This window comes from Rhipicephalus microplus, chromosome X (genome assembly GCF_043290135.1).
Source record: "Rhipicephalus microplus isolate Deutch F79 chromosome X, USDA_Rmic, whole genome shotgun sequence".
Lineage (NCBI taxonomy): Eukaryota > Metazoa > Arthropoda > Arachnida > Ixodida > Ixodidae > Rhipicephalus > Rhipicephalus microplus.
In genome coordinates, this window is record NC_134710.1 from 481,378,852 (window position 1) to 481,402,518 (window position 23,667).

General features: G+C 44.2%; 1 protein-coding gene and 1 long non-coding RNA gene across 3 annotated transcripts in view; both read right to left on the reverse strand.

Moving 5' to 3' along the window:
• LOC119160793 (receptor-type tyrosine-protein phosphatase F) overlaps positions 1–23,667 on the reverse strand; it is a 223,567-nt gene that overhangs the window by 199,737 nt on the left and 163 nt on the right. For both annotated transcript variants that reach the window (XM_075880872.1, XM_075880871.1), the window contains exons 2-3: positions 11,941–12,069; positions 11,470–11,796 (exon numbers count right to left, since the gene is read on the reverse strand). In XM_075880872.1, coding sequence (XP_075736987.1) covers positions 11,470–11,796; positions 11,941–12,069 — 456 coding nt within the window. The remainder of the gene's footprint in view (positions 1–11,469; positions 11,797–11,940; positions 12,070–23,667) is intronic.
• Positions 16,815–23,666, reverse strand: LOC142776706 (uncharacterized). The gene is made up of 2 exons (XR_012887733.1): positions 22,473–23,666; positions 16,815–22,375 (listed from the first exon to the last, which is right to left on the reverse strand). It is a non-coding gene; the product is annotated as an uncharacterized LOC142776706 (long non-coding RNA).

Genomic DNA, 23,667 nt, shown 5'->3' on the forward strand with positions numbered 1-23,667 from the left:
GTGTACATACATTCCCACTTAAGTAGCGAGTTTGATACGTTTAATGAGATTAGCTATACTGGGGATGTGTATACCTTGGTGTCTTATTTCTAAAACTTTGTCAAGATGTGTTGAAATATAATTTTTTGTAGAAACTAAAAAGAAACACATTGAACTTCCATACATAACGAGAGAAATGCTCCATTTTGAGCATCGTCTAGCAAGACTAAGACGTGCAAGTCGTAACGGCAATGTTCTGCGGAGAGCCGAATTTAATGCAGTGAAGAAAGAGCTTCACAGTAATATAAAGACTGCCAAGGACTTTTTATACACAATTACTTTACCAAACATGGTTAAAAAGAACCCCTGAAAATTTTGGAGCTCCATTTCTTCTCATCAATCGACCACTAATACATTCATTCTTGGCGAAATTCCAACTAGTGAGCCGCAGGTCATTGCCAACTATTTGAAGGAGTATTTCACATCTGTATTTACTTAGGATCATCACGAAATTTCTTCTTGCAGTACATTTTACACCTTCCGTGTTTCTATTGATTACGAGTTTGTGTCCACAGAAGGTGCGTTAAATTTGATTTCATATGTTGATTCAAAAAAGTCGTCTAGGCCAGACAATGTTAACAACGTCTTTCTCCATAGTTATTCATTATGCACAAGCGAATACCTGTCAGTCATTTAATGCCAGCATCAACTGTATCATCATCTTGAAAAAGTGCGCGACTGCTTCCTCTACACAAATCAGGTAGTAAGGAATCTTTTTCTAACTACAGGCCTATATCACTAGCCTCACACTCTTACACTCTTGCAAACTGCCAGAAAATATCGTTTTTGAGCACATAATAAATTTTCTTGAATCTAACAACGTCCTCTCAAGTGCACAACATGGTTTTCGGCTTGGATTCAGCACCATCATTCCGCTGACGGAATTCACACATGATGTATCAATCGTTCTTGACTTAGGCCTTTTGGTGCACGAATTATTCATTGTATTTTCAAAAACATTTGACACTGTAATTCATTCTAAACTGCTATGTAAGCTCAATATTTTGCTAAAGAACCCTCTACTTTTTGACCGGATTGCTAGTTTTTTTTAAATTATCGCCAATATGTATCTTATAAAACAATAAATTCGTCCGAAACACACGTATCTTCTGGAGTACCCTCGGGATCCGTGCTAGGGCCCTTACTCTTCTTATTGTACATTAACAACCTACCAGGAGTAGTTTCCTCTAAAATTTGTCTTTACGCTGATGATTGTGTCCTGTATCACGCAATCAATTCACCTCATGTTCATCATAAACTGAACGCTTCATTCTTAAACTTTTGCACATGGTGTCAGAATTGTTAGATGAACATTAATTTCCGAAAAACTGCTACCACGTGTGTAAGCAAGCAGAAAACTCCATTAACGTTAAATTATTCGTTTGGCAACTACGTTGTACAGCGTGTCCCGCATTACAAATATATTGGCCTCCTTTTCGCCACAAACTTATCATGGTCTCAGCACATCGACGCAACTTGCAACAAAGCTCTAAAAAAACTCGGATATATTAACGGTTCCCTTCGTTTAGCTCCAAAAGAAACAAAATTGTTAACATATAAAACTCTCATAAGACCAATACTTGAATATTGCGCCACTGTATGGTACCTATAAAAAATTGATGACGTAAATCGCATTGAATCCGCCCAGAAAAAAACTATTCACTTCTTATATAGACGCTATGACTGCAACTTCTCACCCACATCCCACCTAGCGCCCCTTAGTTTAACTGCATTTTATAAATGACGTGACATTGAGTCTCTCAAACTTTTCCACTTCTTTTTCAATTCATCCCAATATTCATCGCACAACAACTATATAGCCCCTGAAAAAACAAGATTCACCAGAAACAGCCATACACTCAACGTATCTGCGTTTTATCATCGCGCCGACTCATTCAAATACACTTTTTCCACGATGTATTGAAATGTGGAATGCCATACCAGGTGGGGATTGGCTTATAAGAAAAAGATAAACTTTGGAAGACACTAAAAGACGGCATACACTAATCCTTACTTTTAGCTTTGAAATGTTCGTATAAATACCTCTAGAACATTTTTGTAATTATTTGATCGTCGTTGTTTGTATTTATTTCAATTTTTCTAAGTTTTTCTTGTATTTTTCCGGCTCTGTACTCACTCCTGCTATAGCCCTGTAACCAGGATGCAGTATGTAAAAATAAATAAATACTTATTACAGACAGTGATGATGAATTGATTCCCTCATAAGAAAGCCTTGGAAAGTGTAGGGGATGTTATTTGTAGTAATTATGATGTAAACGTGAACAAAGCAAAGTGGGGAAAAAATAACAAGGAGAATGACCACCGCTGTAGCTCAGTTGGTAGAGCATCGCACGCGTTCTTTGAAGCTCGTAGGTTCGGCCCTCGCCACCGGACTTATCTTCTCGTCCACTATACTTGTTCACATCCACATCGTTATTACGACAAATAACATCCCCTATATACTTTTCGTGGCTCTCTTTTCTCTTTGTTTCAAATAATGTTCTTGCCCTTATTATTTTCCTGCTTTTCTTTTTTGAACAGGTAGTAAAGTGACATTTCCTGCAATATTAAATGTGCGGAATTCTCAAAATTTTAAAATTGAAGATACCACTCTAATAGGACGTTAACCACTTTAGAACAACAGTTTTTTTGCTACAGCAAGTTTTGGTTACATTTTCCAAAAGTCATTTGCTGAATGCGAGCGCTATGATGTTCGTAAAGCAGGCACACGGCGTTTTCTCACCTACCTTAGAACTTTTCAAGGCGACCGAGGGAGTGGCGAAACGCCGCACTAGGATATTCGAAACTCTCACAGGTGGTGGCGTCGCCATGTGGCATCCGTCGTACCTGTCATTTGGGGGATGCCCCTGCAGCCAGCCCATACCATCGTTTAGTGGGTCTCACTTTGGCGGTTCGCTTGTGCTTTATATTAAAGACGATAGTCTTTCTTGGGGACCTTCGACGAAAAAATTTTGGTCTGTCTGTCTGTCTGTCTCTCTGTACATTTGTCTGTTCGTCCACCCTTAACGATACCTCAAACGGCACCAAACGGCTGACCCCATCCGCAGCATCCACCAATATTGCTCAAGCTTTAGCGTTCATAGTTGTGCCATTGTCAATTAAAAAGCAATTATTGCAGCTATCTGAGGCGCCATATCAACACGTCGATGTTTTGTATGGGTGCCTTTATGCTACAAGAGGCACACACAAGTAACTCTGCGGACTTTAGCGTTTATCGCGCTGAGCTGGCAGTGCAACGCGATGCTCAAAAAGGTGTTTCCAACGCTTTACTACGACGACATGGTGGTGGCACGTGCCCGTCACTTTGCGTTCTACACCTTATCACCTCTGAGACGGGCGCGCATCTTTCTCCGTGGGCGCGCAGGCTTCGTTTTCGAAGATAACTGCAAGATGGCGCTCGTGTGTAACGTGCAGTCAACCAGCTGAAGGTCGTGCAAGGTCGAGCAGGTCGGTTGGTGGAGGTGCAGCGCGCAACAAGAGATAAGTTTTTCTTTATTTCTTTGTGCTTTTCAATACTTGCGTTGCGAGTACTATAGGTGTGGGACACGGGCAACGTTGCAGTTTTGTTGACCACGTTAACGGGGTAGGCGGCTGTTTTGAATAAGTACAGTGTGCCTGGTTAATCGTTAAACAGCTAGAACCGAACACGAAGTTGACCTAGTGAGAGGCTACAAGCGAAATTGAACACGTGTGTAGTGTAGGCAGCAGCTTCAAACAGTTGTTGAGGTGGGAGAGTTAGAGGAGGCGGCTGAATAGCGGGATTATGGTTGAACAAAGTGCTGTCGGGCGCTCGGTCCGATGGTCGGGTGCGCAATGGCTAAAGAGGGTAGGAAAACCACGGGCGAAAGTGAGCTGGTGCAGTGCGGAGAATTCAAGCGCTGGTGCTACTTGTTCGAGACAGCATTCACGAGTTTGGTGGACGCGCAGAAGGCGAGCTTTGTGTGCAGGCTGTGCGAGGCACTGAAAACGGCCGTGCAGCGCATGGAGGCTAGCATCGGGGGTCTTCAGGTGGAGCTTCGGGCGGAACGGGAGCAGAGGTTAGAACTCGAAAAACAGCTCAAAGCGTCTCGTGAACGAGAGGAGGCTGCCACAAGCCTGTTAGACCAAATGAAGGGTGACCATTGAAAAGAACGGAAAGGGCGGACCGAGCTCGAGCTGCGCGTAGAGGAGCTAATGGCGCTTTGCCCTGGCCCCGAGTGGTGTGAGACGAAAGGCGTGGGTAGCGAAGAAGGCGACAGGCGGGAAGGAACAGGCGAGAAGGGAGGTCAGGGGGCCGCAGTGTCTGGCCACAGCACTGAGGCTCCGAGAAGAAACAGCTCATTGGTGCGGCAGTCTTCGAGCAAGGCAGGAACACAGGACAGACGGCAGAGAGAGAAACAGGTGAAGCAAACAGGAGTGCCACCACAAACATGAAGCCAGCGATTGGAGCGGAGAAGGGTCCTAGTGGTGGGGGACTCTAACGTGGCCAGGGTTAGAGATGGCGTCTTCACGACAGTGAAGAAACATGGGAGAATGAGGGTAGAGGCCCAGTCAGGGAAGATCATGGTAGATGCACTGGCTGAAACTCAGGAGGTTGTAGAGGACAGCATGGCGGGCGAAAATCTCGTCCATTATTCATGCTGGGTTCGGTGACGTGTTGACGGGCAAAGATCACAACTTTCAGAGATAGAGGTTGAGATGCGTAAGCTCCGAGAAGCCTCTGGGAGTGTGCATGTGACCATATGAACAGTCCCACAGGTCTGGGGGCAGCCTCGTGGGATTGAAAGGAGGGTAGTGGAGGCCAACTGTGTGATCAAGGGTAAGAACTGGCTACTCGAATACAGCGTAATGGAGGTGAACCAAGACGTGTATGAGCCCAGCGATCGCCCATTTGCCCAGGATGGCATTCACTACACTGATGCGATGGGCAGAAGGGTTGGTAATAGGATGAGTCGTCCAGCCGCAGCTTTTTTAAGGAGACCCAGAGCCCTGAGGCCAACAGTGTAGCCAAAGACGGTTTGAAAGGGGCACAAATATTCAAGCCACACGGAGTCCATGGGAGAAAATATCGACGTAAGCACAAGGGACGAGCTACGTCATGCATACGCTATAATAACGTGCTGGGTGGCAGGAATAGGTTAAAGTGGGAAGAGATAGAAGAGCAGTTGAGGCAGGAGGAGCTGATTGTATATGAGGCTGTGGAGACACATTTTCGGGACATGGAGCAACCAACTTGCGATCCGGACGACGTATGGGGATATTGTAATGAAAGAGAAGGCAGCAAAAGGGAGGTGGAATTGGTGCATTCATACATAAAAGTATGGGTTAGCAAAGAGTGAAGCAGGATGCATAGAACATTTATGCCTAAGAGGGAAAGTAGCTAGGCAGATGACACTCCTTAGTCTGCTGTACTTGTGAACTGGAGCAAAGGCCAGAGCGAGAAACCATGCAATGGTGGAGTATATAACAAAGACATTCAGGAATCACGAGGAGAATGTGAGATAACTATACTAGAAGATATGAATTCACACATAGAATATATACATGGGTATACTGGCCCAATAGGCACAATCGTTATAGATATGTGTGAAAGGCATGATTTAACCATTTGCAACAGTTCTGAGAAGTGTGAAGGGCAAACAACATGCGAGGTGGAAAGGCTGCAGTCGACGATAGATTATGCACTGATGTCACATAGGATGCATCATAGGCTCAGGAGAATGCACCTAGATGAATGTGGCTCCAGAAGTATGGGTAGTGATCACTAACGTATCAAGCTAAGCTTTGGAAGAGCAGTGAAAGTGGGAGTGAAACAAGATGAGCAACTACGGGAAAATTTTGATTAGGAAAGTCAAATAAAAAGGGCTAGTAAACAAATTCAGAAAGTAATCACTGAGGACAATAAAACAGTGTAGACATACACAAATATAATTGCCAAGCGCGACTGTTTGAGCTGCAGCTTGCTAAGGAACGTGACAAGTGATCCCGGAAAAGAAGACACTAGCCCAAGAGTTGGTGGGATGAGGAAGTTAAAAGAGCCATAGCAAACCAGCAGGAAGCCTCTAGGGAACACAGACATGCTAAGCAGCGGGGTGAACCGACAGATGATGTTGAAGAAAAATAGGACGTCCTTCTAAGCTGTAGAAGGGAAGCATCTCTTCTGATAAATGAAAAAATAGAAGAAAGGGGACTCAGTGGCTGGCAGAAGTACATAAGAAACATAAAAATGCAGCTGCGAAATTTTCGAACCAGAAATCAGACAAGCTTAGAGCAGAGGTATATAACTATAGCTCAAGGTGCTAGGCTAGAAGTGTACGAAGCTATTGAATATATAAGAACAAGAGTGACAGAGAAATTTCAACAAAGAAGTGCCTTATGCACCACATTAGACAAGGATGGATCAAGAGGCGCAATGGCTCCAATTTCACAACGAGAGAACGAGAGTAGGAAAGGGCTGAGAAGAGGGTTTCGAGTAGTACATAAACAGGCCCAGATGGCATTCCAATTATGCTGATAAAGACACTAGGTCCAAAGTCTAAGCAGACTTTGAGAGAAGCAGTGAGGAAAACAATAATCAATAGTGAAGTCCCCGAAAGATCGAAACATAGTAGGCTGAGCATGATCTATAAAGGAAATGGGGACAAAGCTGACATAAACAACTACTGTCCTATAACAGTGACATCAGTGGTCTACAGGCTGGCGATGCAGGTTATGAAGGCAAGACTGCAGGCATGGATAGAGGACTAGGGGGTGCTAGGTGAACTGCAGAAGGGGTTTCGCAAACACAGGAGGTTGGAAGACAACCTGTTCCCACTGACGCAGTGCATCAAAATAGCAGAAAAAGAACAACGGCCCCTGCGGCTAGCATTTTTGGATATCAAGGAAGCGTGCGATAGTGTGGTTCAAGAGGACTTATGAAGAATACTGGACACAATAGTTGTGGGATGAAGTCACTAATCTTTAATGAATATCTCTAAAAGTAAGAAGATAGTTATAAGGTGGGAAAAACAGGTATCCTGTATGCTAAGCTTCCTACCTTCATTATCATTAAAAATCATGACTACTGACTTTCCCTTACTAAATCCAAAATCTAACGTATCTCCCTCCTTACCGCAGATGTCGATCAATCTCTGTAAATCTTTCATGTTGTCGGCCATTAGCACTATATCATCTGCGTACATCGATGCTGGTAGTGCATGTTCAATGAGGTTTGCTTGTTTGACGAAAAATAGGTTGAAGCCAAGTCCACTTCCCTCTAATTTGGCCTCTAATTCTTGTAGGTACATCAGGAATAACAAGGGTGACAGAGGACACCCCTGCCCAAGCCCCCATTTTGTCTCTGTGGGCTTGCAAGCTCAGAGAGGCAAAATGGGGGCTTGGGCAGGCAAATGGGGGTTTGGGACATTCTTACTGAATCGGCGTTTGGGTGTCCTTTGTCACCCTTGTTATTCACGATTTACCTACAAGAATTAGAGGCCAAATTAGAGGGAAATGGACCTGGCTTCAACATCTTTTTCGTCAAAGAAGAAAAACTCATTGAACAGGCACTACCAGCATTGATATACGTGATGATATAGTGCTAATGGCCGAGAACAAGGAAGATTTGCAGAGATTGATGAATATCTGCAGTAATGAGGGAGATAGATGAGAATTCGGATTCTTTAGGAGAAAGTGAGCAGTCATGATTTTTAAAGATAATGAAGGTAGTGAGCTTAGGATACAGGAGGTCACGCTAGATATAACACATAAATACAAATATCTGGGCGTATGGATAAGCAATGGGACAGAGTACCTAAGGGAACACGAAATATACGTAACGAGTTAAAGTAACAGCAATGCAGCAGTGATGAAAAATAGGGCACTGTGTAATCACAGTAGGTATGATTCGTGAGGAATATGGAAAGGGGTCATGGTTCCTGGTCTGCCATTCGGCAACGCGGTGTTGTGCATGGGATCGGAAGTTCAAGAAAGATTAGAAATTAAGCCAGGTGGAATAGGTAGGCTTGCTTTAGGATCTCACGAGATTACACCAAATGAAGGAGTACAAGGTGATATGATTGATTGATTTGTCGGGTTTAACGTCCTAAAACACCATCTGAATATGAGAGACGACGTAGTAGAGGGCTGTGGAAATTTCGACCAGCTGGGGTTCTTTACCATGCACCCAAATCTGAGCACACGGGACTACGACATTTCCGCCTCCATCGGAAATGCAGCCGCCACAGCCAGGATTTAACCAGCGACATGAGGGTGAGCAGCTGAGTACCTTAGCCACTAGACCACCATGGCGGGGCAAGGTGATATGGGATTAACATCATTTGGGGGAGATAAGCTAGCAGCGAGATAAAATTTGAGAAGCGATTGAGAGAAATGGGGGAGGAACGTTGGGTTAGCAAGGTTTTCAGTTACTTATACATGAAGAATGTCGATACAAAATTAAGGAAGCGAACCAGAAAATTGTCGGTTAAATACTTAGAAAACAGCAGGGTGTCAAACCAAAAAGAACTATCGGTTAAGAAGAAGAGGAAGGAAATGCACACTGACATGTGGAAATTTGGCATGATTAAGAAGGCCGCAATAGAGATCTATCGAACTTTTAAGCAGGGAATTGCCAAGGAAAGATTCTATGAGAATACTCGGGGTATTTCTCTACTCTTTGAGGCCAGGACGGGAGTAGATCGAACGAAGACGTATCGGGTCAAATACAAAGGGGTAGACACGGTATGCAGTGCGTTTCGAGAGGAGGAGGATACTGCTGAACACTTGACAATGTTCTGTAAAGGGCTTCAGCCTACAGTTCGGGATGATGGCGCAGAGTTTCCCAAAGCACTAAGGTTAACAGACAAAGAGAGCAAAATATTCTTTAGGTGGGTAGAATTAACTAGAAGGAGGTTATCTGATTGGTGGCTAAAGTGAAGGCACGAGTGAAAATTAAACCCTTCACTGCAAAGTACCAGTCCTCAACTTCACTATTTAAAGGAAAAAAAGATAAATGTAGTTGTTCGTTCACTAAGTATTATGGCTAGGTGGCGTTTGCCGCCACCCGATCTAAAGGGTACAGCCACATCAATCCATTCATCCATCCTTGATTGGCTCGTTCGCCTCCATTACATGCACGAGGCACTCTAACCCAGTGCCTTCAGAATACCATTCACCGATTTGCTTGCGCATAACATCAAATAAACCTTTTGTTCACTCTCTCTAGACGCAAGACTATCGTCTTTCGACAGCATTTGCATTGTAACATGCAGATCGGAGCCAATTTTTTTCGCTGGCTATTTATTCTAAGCTAATTCTGAATTCGCCAGTGAACCACCGAAGTCAGACAGGTACTGGGAGTCGTAGTAGCAATGATTTACGCTTTATTTATTGCTTCCTGAGCTAGAAGAATGAAAAAAATATGTTGGATGCCACTGTTCAGACGCCCTGCAGTCAAAGGCGATGTTTGCTGCTTTGCAGAAGCACGGTTGCTTGATCTTCTCTGACCGTGGCACGAGGAGCGTTCACAAAGCTGTACATGCATTTCTTCCCACCACAGCAGACGATGTGCCGGCATTCAAAACTTCTTTTCCTTCAATGCACCGCACACGCGTTTCTCAACACGCAGTGTGGCATATAATACGTGATAGAGTCAATGAACTTCTCTGCAAAACCTTGAAAACACGGTGGCTGCAGCCGAATATACTATGCAATTTGAATTGACGGGCACACCGGCGGTGGCAGCCGGCGCGCTGGCTGCACGATACCCCGAATGACAACCATATTGGGCTTGCACTAGCACCTTCTTTAGGCGGTGAAAGTTACAAATTCCCACGTGATTAGCTTCTGCTCCTGGGCGTCAGCGTAACTAGAGTCTTTCAACACTTCAATACAGCGTAACCAGAGTCCTTCAACAAGCCTAGTGGGTTGCAGATGTTCTGTTTGTCATGCTATGTAAATCCCAACTATTGTGTTTTGTGTTTGCTAGTGACGCATATTTGTGTGACGTTGTTTATTTCCTGTATCCGTCGTACTATTGCCGTAAACATGTAAGTATAAACAGCTCCACCACAGCCGCGGCCCGTTTTCTAGTCATTTGCATGCGCTTGGCAGCTGCCTGCGACGATCAGCAAGAGGTCAGTCAGGTTACTGTCATCTGTGTGGCGGAACCGAAATTCATCGCGGTGACGTTTTGATTATCCAAGCAGGTATTTTGAATAGAGAAAGCAGAACATGGCTAGCTTTGTCTGCATCCCTTTTTTAAACTTTTTTAGTGTCCGAGCTGTGGTGGCTGAGAGGCTAAGGCGCTGTGCTGATGATGGTGAGCGCAAGCACGCGGGTTTCCAGCCGCTTTTCTGATGGAGGCGAAAAGAGAAAATGCCTGTGGTTTAGACATTCGCGCACATGTTAAAGATACCTGGGTGGCTAAAATTATTCCGGAGAGCTACACTACGGTGTGCGCTCGATTGCCTGCAGGTGTCAGCGCGTTAAACCTTATAACCAATCAATCAATTAACTTGTCGTTTTGGGGGGGGGGGGGTGTCAGGCACTGACCGTACGAGGTTTTCTATTGACACCGTATACCTACTTGTAAGTATACGGTGTCACTCAAGTGTGTAGCATTTACTCCTACCCCCCTACGCGCGCCCATTATGCTGCTTCCATTTCGTGAGCGTTTTTCTTCGTGATGTTGACTCTCGATTCCCAAACCTAGATTATTTTTTTACATTATTAGCGCACTATAAAATCACGCAGACACATTGCTAACCCGACGAGCTGTACGTTTGCACGCATATGTGCTAAGCGCAGCACGCCGCCCAGGGCTGTATATACCTATGTAAATCTGGTGCCAGTTAACTGAAATACAGTAAACTGCAAATATTAGTCTAAAAACGAAAACGTCACATGTCCGCCTTCTCAAAGCAAGAATTTGGCGGCCGTGACTTCCGCAACGAACGAACGCTGCAACATACACGCTTCAGTCACACGCGTGGCCTTGCCTCTATTTCACAGCTAAGCTACGCGTTAACTGAATCAAAAACACGCACACTTCACTCGCGTCGATCGCGTTTTTACAGGTGGAAATGAAGAGCACATGGAATTAGGCGCGTTGCCGACGGAGAAACAGCCGGCCCGCAAGTGTCGCCGGCCTCCGGCGAAGCCTTCATGCTAACAAGAGCGATCTTAGCGGCAGCTTTTGTCCCTGAATGAAACTTCGACCGGAGTTTCATGACCAGAAAAGCTTTGAAAGACTCTGGCGTTACCTTCAACTGGCTGTAGAAAAACTATATTACAATAATTACGGTGCTCTAAGAGATGACAAGGTTATTTCGGCCACGGCTTTAAGGTCTCCGGTCTCTATATAATGCAACAAAGTTAAGAATAATAATTATTGTGTCATTACAGTTTTATACTCCCTAATTTCAAAATGATACATTTATATTCACTTACCGGAGGAAAGTGTTCGGATTTGTGCTGAAGCTGCTTTGCCAACCTTGTACTGTCGATGCGGCCTTCCGGTCTCAGTATAGAAAGGCCTCAATATAAAAGTGTAGTCTGTCCATGGCTTCAGCCATTGAATTGGGTGGGAAAGCAGCCGCCCAGATATAGTATTCTGAAATGAGCGTCCTTCCGATTTCCCCGTCAGGAAGTAGCCGGCCAGCAGCAGTGAATCTTCGGAGTCATTCGCAGTCGTCATTGTCCAAGAGAGTTGAACAGATGTGCTTGTGACGTTATGAACTGCCAGTGAGGCTTCCCACTCCAGGTAAGGCAGTGGAGCTATAATAAATACGTAGTCTTCAGACATCCACGGAATATAACTATGCATTGATCTCACTACCCGCTTCATGAAGAAGAGTAGAGCCGTTTATTTAGTTACGAGAAAGGGTAACATTAGGTGTGCATAGGGCATAACACACTTACCACAAATATGTGGGCTTTCGTCATTGCTGATGTCATCCAGCTCTGAGCAGTCTAATGTACCGTCGCAGACTGACGTTGCCGGGACAAAGCTGTCATTACATATCAGGTCCTTCTCTTCGTGTGTATGACCTGGAAAAGTAAATTAGAAAATACAGTAGAATTATTCGACAACGAATGCCATCGAGAGTGAAATTCTTGTGGCAAGGAAGGAATCAGGCGGTCCTGGCATACGTCCGTAGAGTTTTAAACATTCACCCCTTCTAGGCAACAAAGAGATTTAAAAAAACGATGTTGATCTCTTTGACATAGGAATCGGTACAGTACACGACAATGAAACATGTCTTCACTGAAGTACTTTATTGTTTATTACACACTGATACATTATTTTTATACACCAGAATATAGCGAGCTCAGTGCTTGCTGCCATATTGAAAAGCGTGTGGCACCGTCTGTTGCAAGCGCGGCGAAGCAGCACTCAACTGCCAGGCGAGCAGACAATCTGCAAATCAAACGCTAAACTTCACAACTCTAGTCCGGCTGTGCGCTTGTCTCACGGTGTTCCCGTGCTAGAACTTTATGCTTATTTTGTGTGAAACGTCGAGGAGACCTTCCCTGACAGTTTGGAATGCCTGCAAAACGTTCATTGCAGACTATTGAAGCAGCTTCATCAGGTACGTACTGTTGTTATTGAAAGAAACGCGAACAGCAGAAATCATTGCTTTCGACAGAGTCGTACTGCGGTGTGTCTTGGCTTTGACAAGGCAGAATTTGTGCTGTAAGCTGGCGTCAACGTAGCGCTAGAATCTGGTTCCAACTTACGCCCATGCACCACATGTGTATCAATTCATAGTCCTGCCGGGCACTCGGAACACACACGCTCTGCAAAAGTGCCAGTCAGAGAAAGATTTTAAAATGGTACGGTGACGCCGGCCGAAAGCACGTGTAGATTCCCCTAGGGACGGTAAAGGCATGTCGCAGTACGACCGAGTCGAAAGTCATGCTTTTCGTGCCGTTCACGCATCGCGATAGTAGGCCGTTGCAGTTGTACTAAACATGCGTGGTGCGTGCATTCACGCGTGAGTCGTAATACGTAATCCTATTATTGACATGCAGCCTGCGAAAGAGTACGGCAATAGTCTTGTGCCTCATACTACAGGCACACTGCGCGCAAATCGCTGCTGTAAAGTGAAGCAGCTGGAGTCGCGCTTGAATAAACGCATTAAGTATGCTTATTTGTACACGTCACTGCGCTCGTAGTTTTTCTTGCTGATTGCTATTAAATCCTAAAGTGGCGAAGCTCGGCGTTTTTTGTTTTGGACGGAAATCTGTGCAATCGCAAAACACCGCACCAGCACGATTCCCGCAATGCGCTGTGAACTTCACAGGCTGTGCTCAGCAATATCTTCTTCTTGCGCTAATTATTGCTGCATCAGATAACAGCGCGGTGGTACCCAGATGGCATTTTATAAGAGGGCGCAGCATGAACAGGCGCTTTTGGCATTTTAAACTCCTAGAGCCACTGCATTCCATGCTAGCAAGCGCGCTTTGGCAGTTGCAAACAAATTATGGTGTCTCTGGGAGCGAGGGTATACCGCCTAAGCAGCCTGGGTGCGAGATAGGCGTGCTCTCGTCTATTGGTGTTTATGGCTACAACACCCTTAGATGTATGCACCCATATTGACACCTAGTGGCACATCTTCCCCATGAAAACCAACGACTAGTGACCGGTTTAGACTTTCCAGAGACACTACGCGCACCTAATAATCATGTAAATAACACTTGAACCTCAGGTGTTTTCAAACCGCGCAAGTGAAACTGAAAGACTTTTCACTTAATTGTTTTTCAACTCGTGGTCTGCTGTAGAGAAGGAGCATGATTTACGGGTCGGCGACCCTCCTGTGGATATATGCTTGGTATGCAGCGTCGTGTTAACGAGCAGTAGGTTGCTTCGGCGAAGATACAATTCTTTTGGTTGGCCCTGCATCGGTGTCTGTACACGAGAGCCAGTTGGGTCGTGGTACACTAAACTTCACAAACGCGAGAGACAGAGTTCTCAGCTTGAACTGTGAATGCGCAAAGGCATCCCGTTCCCTCCTGGCATGTCCATCGTGCACCGAACTCACTTGCGCGGCATTGGCCTGTCGTCACAGTTATATGTGAGTGGAGCTTCATTCAACAGTCTTTGTTGACGGTACTATTACACTCGTATCTGCAGGTGGCAAATATACACCACTGTTTCATATCAAAGCTGCTCTACGCTGCACACGCAAGCAAAACGCAAAAGACGAAGCACGTAATTGCGCTGTCACTGAGTCAAATCGGCGCGCAGCTCTGGTATCAACTACAGAGTGCGTTTGTTGCCCGCGAAATTATCCCCAGAAACCTTGACGAAGCTGATCGCGGAGGCAACAAACGCCTGGAGGCAACAACTGTAGAGGAGGCAACAACTGTGGATACTTGCCCACAAGTATCCACAGTGTGAACGCAAAACTTTAGTATAGTACGTTAAAATGAATTTCACAATGGTTTGTCGATAAAATTACGGGAGGCGTAATCTTTGTCTCTACTTTGAACCACATGATCTAAAGCATTGCCTCCGAGATGCGGCGCACAGCAATTAATCATTAGACCAGACGACGGATGACAACTTGCCCTAAAGCGTGTTCTTCAGTCTAATGCGGCAGTCTTCGTGCCGCAAATGATAAAAACTTGTTATGAATCGTTTATAAACTCGTTCAACATTTAATTCTCTTACCCAACGTGTTGCAAATACATGGCCGTCACAGCAGCTCCATCTGTGTGTAAGTAATGGAGAGGCACCACATATTAGAAGTCTCAGTGCTCTACGTATAAGAGTGAATTCCGATACTGTAGAATACCGTGTTCAAAATAGTTACTCCTGTCTGCTAAACAGCCTTTCTTCACCAAATGTGGTCACGTTTACTCGCGTTTGAAGCTTATTGCCGCTTTTCCGTTCTGATTTCTAGCTAACGTGGTTGCTTGAGTGAGTTGGTACGACATGATTCACATAAAAAAACAGCGCCAATAACGAGGGACAAGAGTCTGTCTCCTTCTTTCTCTTGTCCCTCGTTATTGGCGCTGTTTTTTATGTCAACCGATTTCTAGACTTCTCAACTTATCAGCGCATTCTCGAAAAGCTTTGATTTGTACCACGAATATTGTCCCTAAAAACAAAATTATGCAACATGTTTTTCTATATTCCTGCATTATGGCCTTCGGTTGTCTATTTACAAGATTTTAAGAAAAATCGAAGATGGGGTTTTTAATTATTCAAATTTCAGTGGAGTACACTTTTGCCAATATGAAAATTTGAGGCAATATGTAAAAATTAACATTTGCCCTACGGCAGCAATAATTTATGTACTTAATGAACACACTATATCCTTAAAACGTGTCAAGTTTGCAAACGCTGCTTGCATTACTTTCGGAGAAAAAAAAAGAGGCATACGTAACTTATTTTAAACTGTCGCAAAATTAGACATTTTTAAAGCTATTTTTTTAAGGTCTACAAACTTGAAACCGCATGAATTCATTCTTCATTAGACATGCATTTCAGGTAAAAAATCTCTTCCTTAAAACAAAAATATTTGTATTTTTATGGCATCTGCAATTTTCGAAAATGACAGGTGACGAAATTGGTGCCTCCGTGTTGGTGAAGTTTGATATTTTTTCTCGTAATTTATGCCGTTAATCATAAAACGAAGTTGACTTTCGGGCTACCTGGTGAGAGGTGCACGAAATATAAAATACTCAATGAAGTTTAAAATATAAACTTTTGGACCCGTGTCGATCTCTCGTGGAATCACCCAGAAGCGAGATCAAGTCCATGGTCGTTTGAGTCTCATTTATTGCGAACAAAGCCCATCGGTTCTATTCCTAGATGTAACAAGTGTTTGTTTTCATGTACTTCTTGCTGCCATCTTGGCACGGGTTTCACTTTATGTGTCGTCCAGGCATATGTGCTACCGGCTACCGCATACGTTAAATTTCGATCATGGGCGTTAGTCGCTGGGTCGGAGATGCGGCTCTAGGCGTATACACGTCGGTGGATTTACATCAAGATGCTCTATATGCACAGCACTAAAAAACATACTAGCTCTCAAACATTAATGCACAATAACAAACTACTGCTCCTGTGATGACAAGTTTCACTTTCGTATTTACGCATTCTATGCATTTTCAAGTACTTGCAGGTTTCATACAGTACAACCTCTTGTTTGATTACCTGAAGTGCTTTGGCCGTTTAAAAATATTGTGAGTTCCATACGCAGTCTATATCGAAGCTTTCAATAACGTAGTTAAAATAAATTTCTGTGCGAGCAACTGCATACTTTGTTTTGCCTAATTACATTGTTTTTTATGCTCCATAAACTGCTTGGAATAGACATCTGATCAAGCAGAAGACGTGTAGAAAAAAACAGAAGACCACGCCTTTTCGTTAAAATAGAAGATTGCCTAGCGGAGATATGCTTCGGCGTATTTCGGCTAAGATAGCGCAGATTTGCTCAAGAGAAAGCCGCTAAAAAGTACAGTGAATACAGCGCATGAAAATATAATTAGTACGTATCTCTTCAGCGTGTTTGTCAAGTATTTTGCAACAGGCTTCAACTGATGCGGCATACGAGCTTCTTGGGAACACACGTGAAAGCGTTGGCGTCCGTAGTAAGACTTGGAGCATTCGCATGAAAACTACCAGAAAGAGGGCAAGCCGCTGGCTCATGGACGAAAGAAAACAGATCGCGGCTCTTGCGACTGGTCCTCTTGACACCATGCCCGCCAGTCTTAGCGCCATAGTGGCCGTTGCCGAACCATCCGAAGACAGGTCCGCACTAAATGGCATGCACACCTTCACTGTCAAAAGAAAGAGGCGGCGGCAGCTTTATTTGTTTAGAAATGCCGACGTGCTGTGCATTGGCGCCATGCTGGCGCATAAACTTCACTCAAACAAACGCTTGAGATTTCCTTCAGGGAAAGTGCGCTCAGATCGAAAAGTGAGTCGAGGATGATCTCTGCAGCACCAAGCTGCACTCAGGGATCTCGAAGTGGAGTTTTGAGTCGAGGAGCGCTTGTTAATACGGACCTTGAACTGCACTTCTGCTTCGCCTTCAGGGTAGAGTGCGACAGCGTAGCCGGGCCCCGTTCGCATGGCCTTCTCAATCGCAAGCCTAGCTCCACTCCTCAGTGGACACCTAAACCCAAAGAATGAATGAATGAATGAATAAACTTTATTTAAAGTCAAGCGGTGGTCTAGCGGCTAAGGTATTCGACTGCTGACTCGCAGGTCGCAGGATCAAATCCCGGCTGCGGCGGCTGCATTTTCGATGGAGGCAGAAATGCTGTAGGCACGTGTGCTCAGATTTGTGTGCACGGTAAAGAACCCCAGGTGGTCTAAATTTCCGTAGCCCCGCACTACGGCGTCTCTCATAATCATATGGTGGTTTTGGGACATTAAACCCCACATATCAATCAAAGTATAGCAGTTTTACTGGGTGAGCTGGGGGAAGAGGGGAAGAGGGATTGAAGAGGGGATTGAAGAGGGGATTGAGCTGGGGGAAGGGGGGATTGAATTTGTCTATTCAAGCGCTCATCTGTCCGTCTGTATGCCGGTCTATTTATTGGTTTGTCTGTCCGTGTTTCTGTCTGATACTGCCCGTTACACTTGATGTACCTAAGGTATGACTAAGAGGAGCTTCGCCCCTAAAATCACAGCATATTCACTGAGTCAATGATGATGATTGCGGTGCGCGCTGTCCGTTCGCCAGTTCGTGCATGTGTCTGTCTGTCCGTGCGTGCGTCCGTCTGTCCGTCCTTGCGTCAATCCATACGTCCATGTCTCTATCCGTCTGTCCGCCCTTGCATGCGTCCTTGCGTTCGTCCGTGTGTCCTTCCGTCTATCTGTCTTTTCGTCTGCCTGGCGACGAACACGAACCACCAAGGGCCTCTACTCCGCCTCGTCTATGCCCCACCAACAAGGCGACGAACATCAGCCGCCGCCGCGCTCTGCGCCCGCCAATGTGCTTCGTCCATGCCCCACCAACGATCCCACCCGTACCGCGAATATCTAGCAGACTAAGAGAGACACTCCTTTCTCGCGCACCCAGGTAAAACCTGCGCAACAGCCAATCGGAGTAGCGGTATAGTGTCATTTAGAATATCCTCAGTGAACAGCAGTTTGTATTTTTTTCTATAATACAACGTCGTCTATTATCGGACGTGAGGACATACCGTGGCGCCTCCATGCCGAGGCATTCCTATGACGTACGTGGTTGGATTACTCCGCCTCCCTCTCACGCGCAGCCAGCAGCCGCTTTCACGTCTCGTTTTTTAAATATTATCATTCTTGTACTTCACTCAACGAAATCAGTAAAATACTGCTGCCGCTTGTTTCCTCACTGTACGAAGTGCTAAATAACTGCCCCGAAAAATTGTTCCACTTCTCACAATGGTTGAGTGCCGGCGTCGTCTGTTATGACCTTCGTAATGAAAAAACCACGGTGACCAAGAGCGCCACCTCTGTAAAAGGTGACGACTCATTTCATGTTAATGAGTATTAGGGTAAAGAAACTAGCTGCAAGAAGTGCGCGCAACCATGCTACTTCATTACCTATAGGTTTGCATCTCAAGACGAGCTGCGGTTGACATGACAAGCATGCACAAATTACATATATGTTCAGCACACATAACCCTATGAGGCACAGCGCAAGCGTATTCCCCGCTTTTCGGGAAGCAACACAGCTTTCTGGGTCTGACAGCCGCATGCAGCCGCAAATTTACTGTTATGATTCCGGGCAAACGTGAGAATCACGCTCGCGCGTGCTTCATTCAGAGTTGTATTCTCTTCTGTGCCACACTGCTTATATTTATTGCGCGAAACTTCTACTGTGGTCTCACGCTGCACAATCGATCGCTGTCCAGCCACATATGGGCATGAATCATAGCTGCAGTTGCAGAGCTTCTACAAAGGAATAAACTGTGATTTAAAAATTGTGACTACCCAGCCATATCATGTAACCTCCTTGAGCATGCTGCGAAACGGCAATTTTGTGTTTCAGTAAAATTGCCTGCGCCCAGGCTATGTTTTGCAGTTTTATTTATAAGCTGTGTTATATTTCAAGGCAGCTCTTCGAAGACAAATCAGTTTTTGAAGCCGACCACGTTTTCATCTCTAGATAAAAACAACACTAAGAGGAAGTGACAGTGAATACGGGCCCATTCTAAAGACGTAATCTATAAGCAATAAACCCTGTGAGCTGTAGTCGAGGACGGCAGGCACATTGGTAGACATTTTTTTTTTGTTGAGGCAGCAGCACCTTGATTAGAACTGGGGGCCGGGCAGGCAGGTTGGGGCGTCCGTTTCTTTGTGCGCTATATACCATAGAAAAATTCGGGAGGGGGGGGGGGGCTCGGGCTTGGTGTGCCACGCCCTGGCGACGCCACTGGCGTATAGAAACCCGCGTGTTCGGGTACACAAACGGGGACGGATGCCCGGGGAGGAGGATGGTGGTGGCGCTGACTACGGTAAAAGTTACCGTGATGAGAACAATAAGCTCTAGCAAAGATTAGAGTGGCGCATGTATTATGCAAGAAAGAAGGTTTCGCCAAAATTGCTGGCATTACACGCAGAAGAAACCGTCCATGAAATACACTAGAATAGGGTAAAAATAACGAAAGAAAGCGAAAGGAAATGGGCTTACGAGCTATATATTTACTCTCTGACAATTAAGAGCCCCATTTCAACGTATACATAATTGAACTGTTTGCACAGTTATTTTTTATCGTGAACGAGATTTCCCTGCGAAAACTGAAACATACTTTTATGTGAACATTCATGACATGTGCTCATTTTAACTGCATGAGCTCGAAATAACAACCACGACAACAAAGAAAGAGAGAGGTGACAGTGGCTTCACGTACGTAGCGCAATGTGGCACGCCGCCAGTAACGTTTACTGCAACTTAACGTCAACTCCACATTGTGTTGTTTGCAAAAGTTTCCACAGATGAAGTCGCAGCAATACAACGCTGTTTAAGAATAAAAAGGCCGCAAAGTTGCCGTTAAAAACAAGGCATCCTACCACCAGCCTTCCTTCGCAAAGGCGAAGTGAGATCACGTGATCCAACGTGATCACGTGATCCAAGGGGTTACATTGTCGACTGCATATTCCTAGACTTCTCAAAAGCGTTCGACAAGGTTTCTCATCAACTGCTTCTTTTAAAACTCAGCAAACTTAACATTGATCCGAACGTTCTTCAATGGCTTAACTGATCGTTCCCAATTCTCACTGATCGTTCCCAATTTGTCACTGTGAATAACACCCCATCCGTCACTTCTGCAGTTGAGTCGGGTGTGCCTCAAGGCTCTGTGCTGGGTCCTTTGCTTTTCCTCATCTACATAAACGACTTACCTGATAATCTATGTTCATCAATAAACCTGTTCGCTGATGGCTGTGTTATATACCGTGTTATTAACAGTGACTCTGACGTTCACTTTCTTCGATCAGATATAAACCGTGTTCGTAACTGGACTAACACGTGGAACACGGAGTTAAAGACTAACAAATGCAAGCACACGCGCGTTTCACGTCACGATACAACATTGCCCCCTTATTATCTTAATAATACAAACCTAGAACATGTGTCATGTTACAAATATCTAGGCGTACCAATCACTTCTGATCTTTTCTGGAAGATGCATGTAACACATGTAACCAAAAACGCTAATCGCACGCTGGGATTTATTCGCCGAAATTTTCCTCTTTCTTCCTTTCCAGTAAAATTACTTCTATATAAATCATTAGTCCGTTCTAAAATGAAATATGCTCCATCTGTGTGGGACCCCAGCCAAGAAACACTCATTCATCAGCTTGAATACATCCAGAGTCTGGCTGCTCGTTTCATTCTTTCTAACTACCATCGCACCTCCAGTGTCACTTCCATGAAAACAACTTTATCATTACCTCTGCTCTCATAACGTAGAGAAATATCTCGCCTCTGCCTGTTTTACAAGATATATTACGACAATTCAGTCCTTAAGAATAAATTTATAACCCCTTCTTCTTATGTATCAGCTCACATCAACCATCGTCATAAGGTTGGCATTCCCACATGCCACACCAACCATTTTTACAATTCATTCATCCCCCGTATACGTCAGCAAGTTGGAATCACCTTCCCCGATCTGTAGTCGAGATTACTAATAACTCCATGTTTAAGGCTGCTATAACTATCCTGTCGCCATAATTTTTAGGTCTTAGTTTTTTTTTGTTCTTTAAGTACTAGACCTGTTAAGCTTTGTAGTTCTTTAATACCTGCTTTTGCTCTTATAATGTGCACAATTTCTTGTTGGTTTCTTTCACTGATCCATGTAACCACCAATCTTCCGCTTTTTCATTATGTTGTGTTAAAAATGTAATCCACTCCCCTCTGTAATGCCCTTGAGCCCTGAGGGATTGAAATAAATAGAAATAAATAAATTATTTACTCTGCACGTCACAGCAATTGCAGCGCTGGTGCCTTCAGTAGTGGGCCTCACGCCCAATAGTGTTAGGGAGTTACTGTTTTTCTTTTTTTATTTTGTCTTTCATCGGTTACACCTGCAGCAGGACAAGAATTGACTAAGAGGAACTTCGCCGCTAAAGGATTCGAAGGAAGAGAGAGAAAGGTCGAGAGAGAGAAGGAAAGATTAGAAAAAAGGAAGCAGACCGAAGCCAAAAAAGATATAGCAAAAGCAGAGTGGAAGAAAAGGAATGAAAGAGAGGAAGGAAGAAATAAAAAAAGAGAGACACAAAAAATCACAGCATGTCCACTTAGTGAGTGGTGATGAGGGGGGGAAGCGTCTGTCTGTCCGTCTGTCCGTTTGGGCATCCATGCGTCCGTCCATTCGTCTGTCTTCTTGTTTGTTTGATACTCCCGGTTACACCTTACGCAGAGCAAGGTTAGAATAGCAGTAGCTTCACCCCTAGAAAGGCAGCTTAGTTCCGCACATCGTGAGGTTCGTCACTGCTAGAGCAAAATGCCTGATTTTTTCCGCGAAACAGTTAACAAAACGGGTGTGGCACTGTAGTCAGGCCCATTCTTACTACACAGATATTCTGGGTTCAGTTCTTAATAAAATCAAATATATTTGTTTCTTTATTCGAATTTATCATGATTTTGCCGTCAAAAACGAGAATTATTTTTTTTCGCTAAGTATCAAGGAGACCAGAATTTTTGCGAACGTTGTCTTTAACGCTATCGCGTTCAAGTGGTCGGAGCCGCGGAATGGTCCCGTGATGTTTTGGAGGACAAGGGAAGCCGTCGGATGAGGAGAAAGAACACATATCACAGGCAACCAGTGATGGACGGTTCTTGACCAATCCCCCTTTGTGGATGAGTTACAGGATGTGACAGGATCATCATCATCATCATCATCGTAGCTGCATTGACAAGGTGCATCGAATAAAGTGCTTTACTCTAACTGTAATCTGGCAAGTGAAATCAATAAAACAATTCTAGACACTTCTGGTTTCTAACCTGCTATTTCTCTGCAAGATGTAGTGGCTTTGCTGGTACCCATTTGACAGCATTTATTCAACGCGTTATTCAGAGGTCGCCGGTGTGGCCCCTACTGGCAGCAACTTGTCTTTTCTTCCACTTGAATAACTGCACATTCATGCCATAGTTACTACAAATAGCATCTCCTATACTTTCCTTTGTTCGTTAGTTATCATTAAGGCCAACCCTTTATTGCAAATTGATCGCTTCTTTATGCATCAAGCCTGTGGAGCTCCTGTGGATTGTTCCCAGTATATATTTTTTATAAAGAGTTTGTTGATGCTGTGATTGTGTACTGCCTGCATGAAAGCTGGGATTTCGACCGAATCAAACGCTTCAAATCAAATGGTAGGTACAAATATGAATCTGGTTTAAAACAAGCAGAACATGCTCTCTACACAGAATTCGAAAGGGTTCCTAATAACGAGAAAACGTGCACATGTAGGATATTTCACAATCTACGTGTCATTGCTATAAATGTCCTTCAGGATTTTGTGAAAACCTTCCTTACAATTTAAAGGTGTGCGTAAATGTATTTGGTACGCCTTATTTCTTTTTCTCTTGAAAGTTATTATGACAGTATAAGGTGAGCTTTTTAAAAAAGTGTTGTCACTTTTTGATTGTTCAGTTGTGGAATAATAAAATTGACTATTTCTGTATTAGGATTTGTCGCCAGTTGTCATTTCACACCAAAAAGCAACATTGCCTTTTTTTTCAGAAAGTAGGTTCTTTCAAAACCAAGAAGCATTGGTTGCCCAAAAAGATAACTATTTTTAACTAGTATACACTATCAACAGTAAACGTTTGCGGAACGCGAAGTGTTCAATAAAGCTGAATTACGACTTTGTAGGAGAATATAGTTTCCATGTAAATGTTCCATACTGCACTTCGCATTCCAACTTATACAGTTACCAGCTTTATTACGAGCCTTAGGCACTGATATAGCAAACATTTGCATTCGTTTTCGACCCAACGTCCCGCAAACGTATGCTGCGTATAGTACTTTAGCGCATTCTCCCCATATCCCTTTACGCCTCTGCTCTCGCTAGGATTTTGTTACTTTTTATTAGACGAATCAACTCGTCCATGGTTGAGAGTGTTGCAGAACTTGCTATTTGATTTTTAGTCGATGCACTGCATAATAAATGACACCAAAAAAGGCGTTATTGATCTA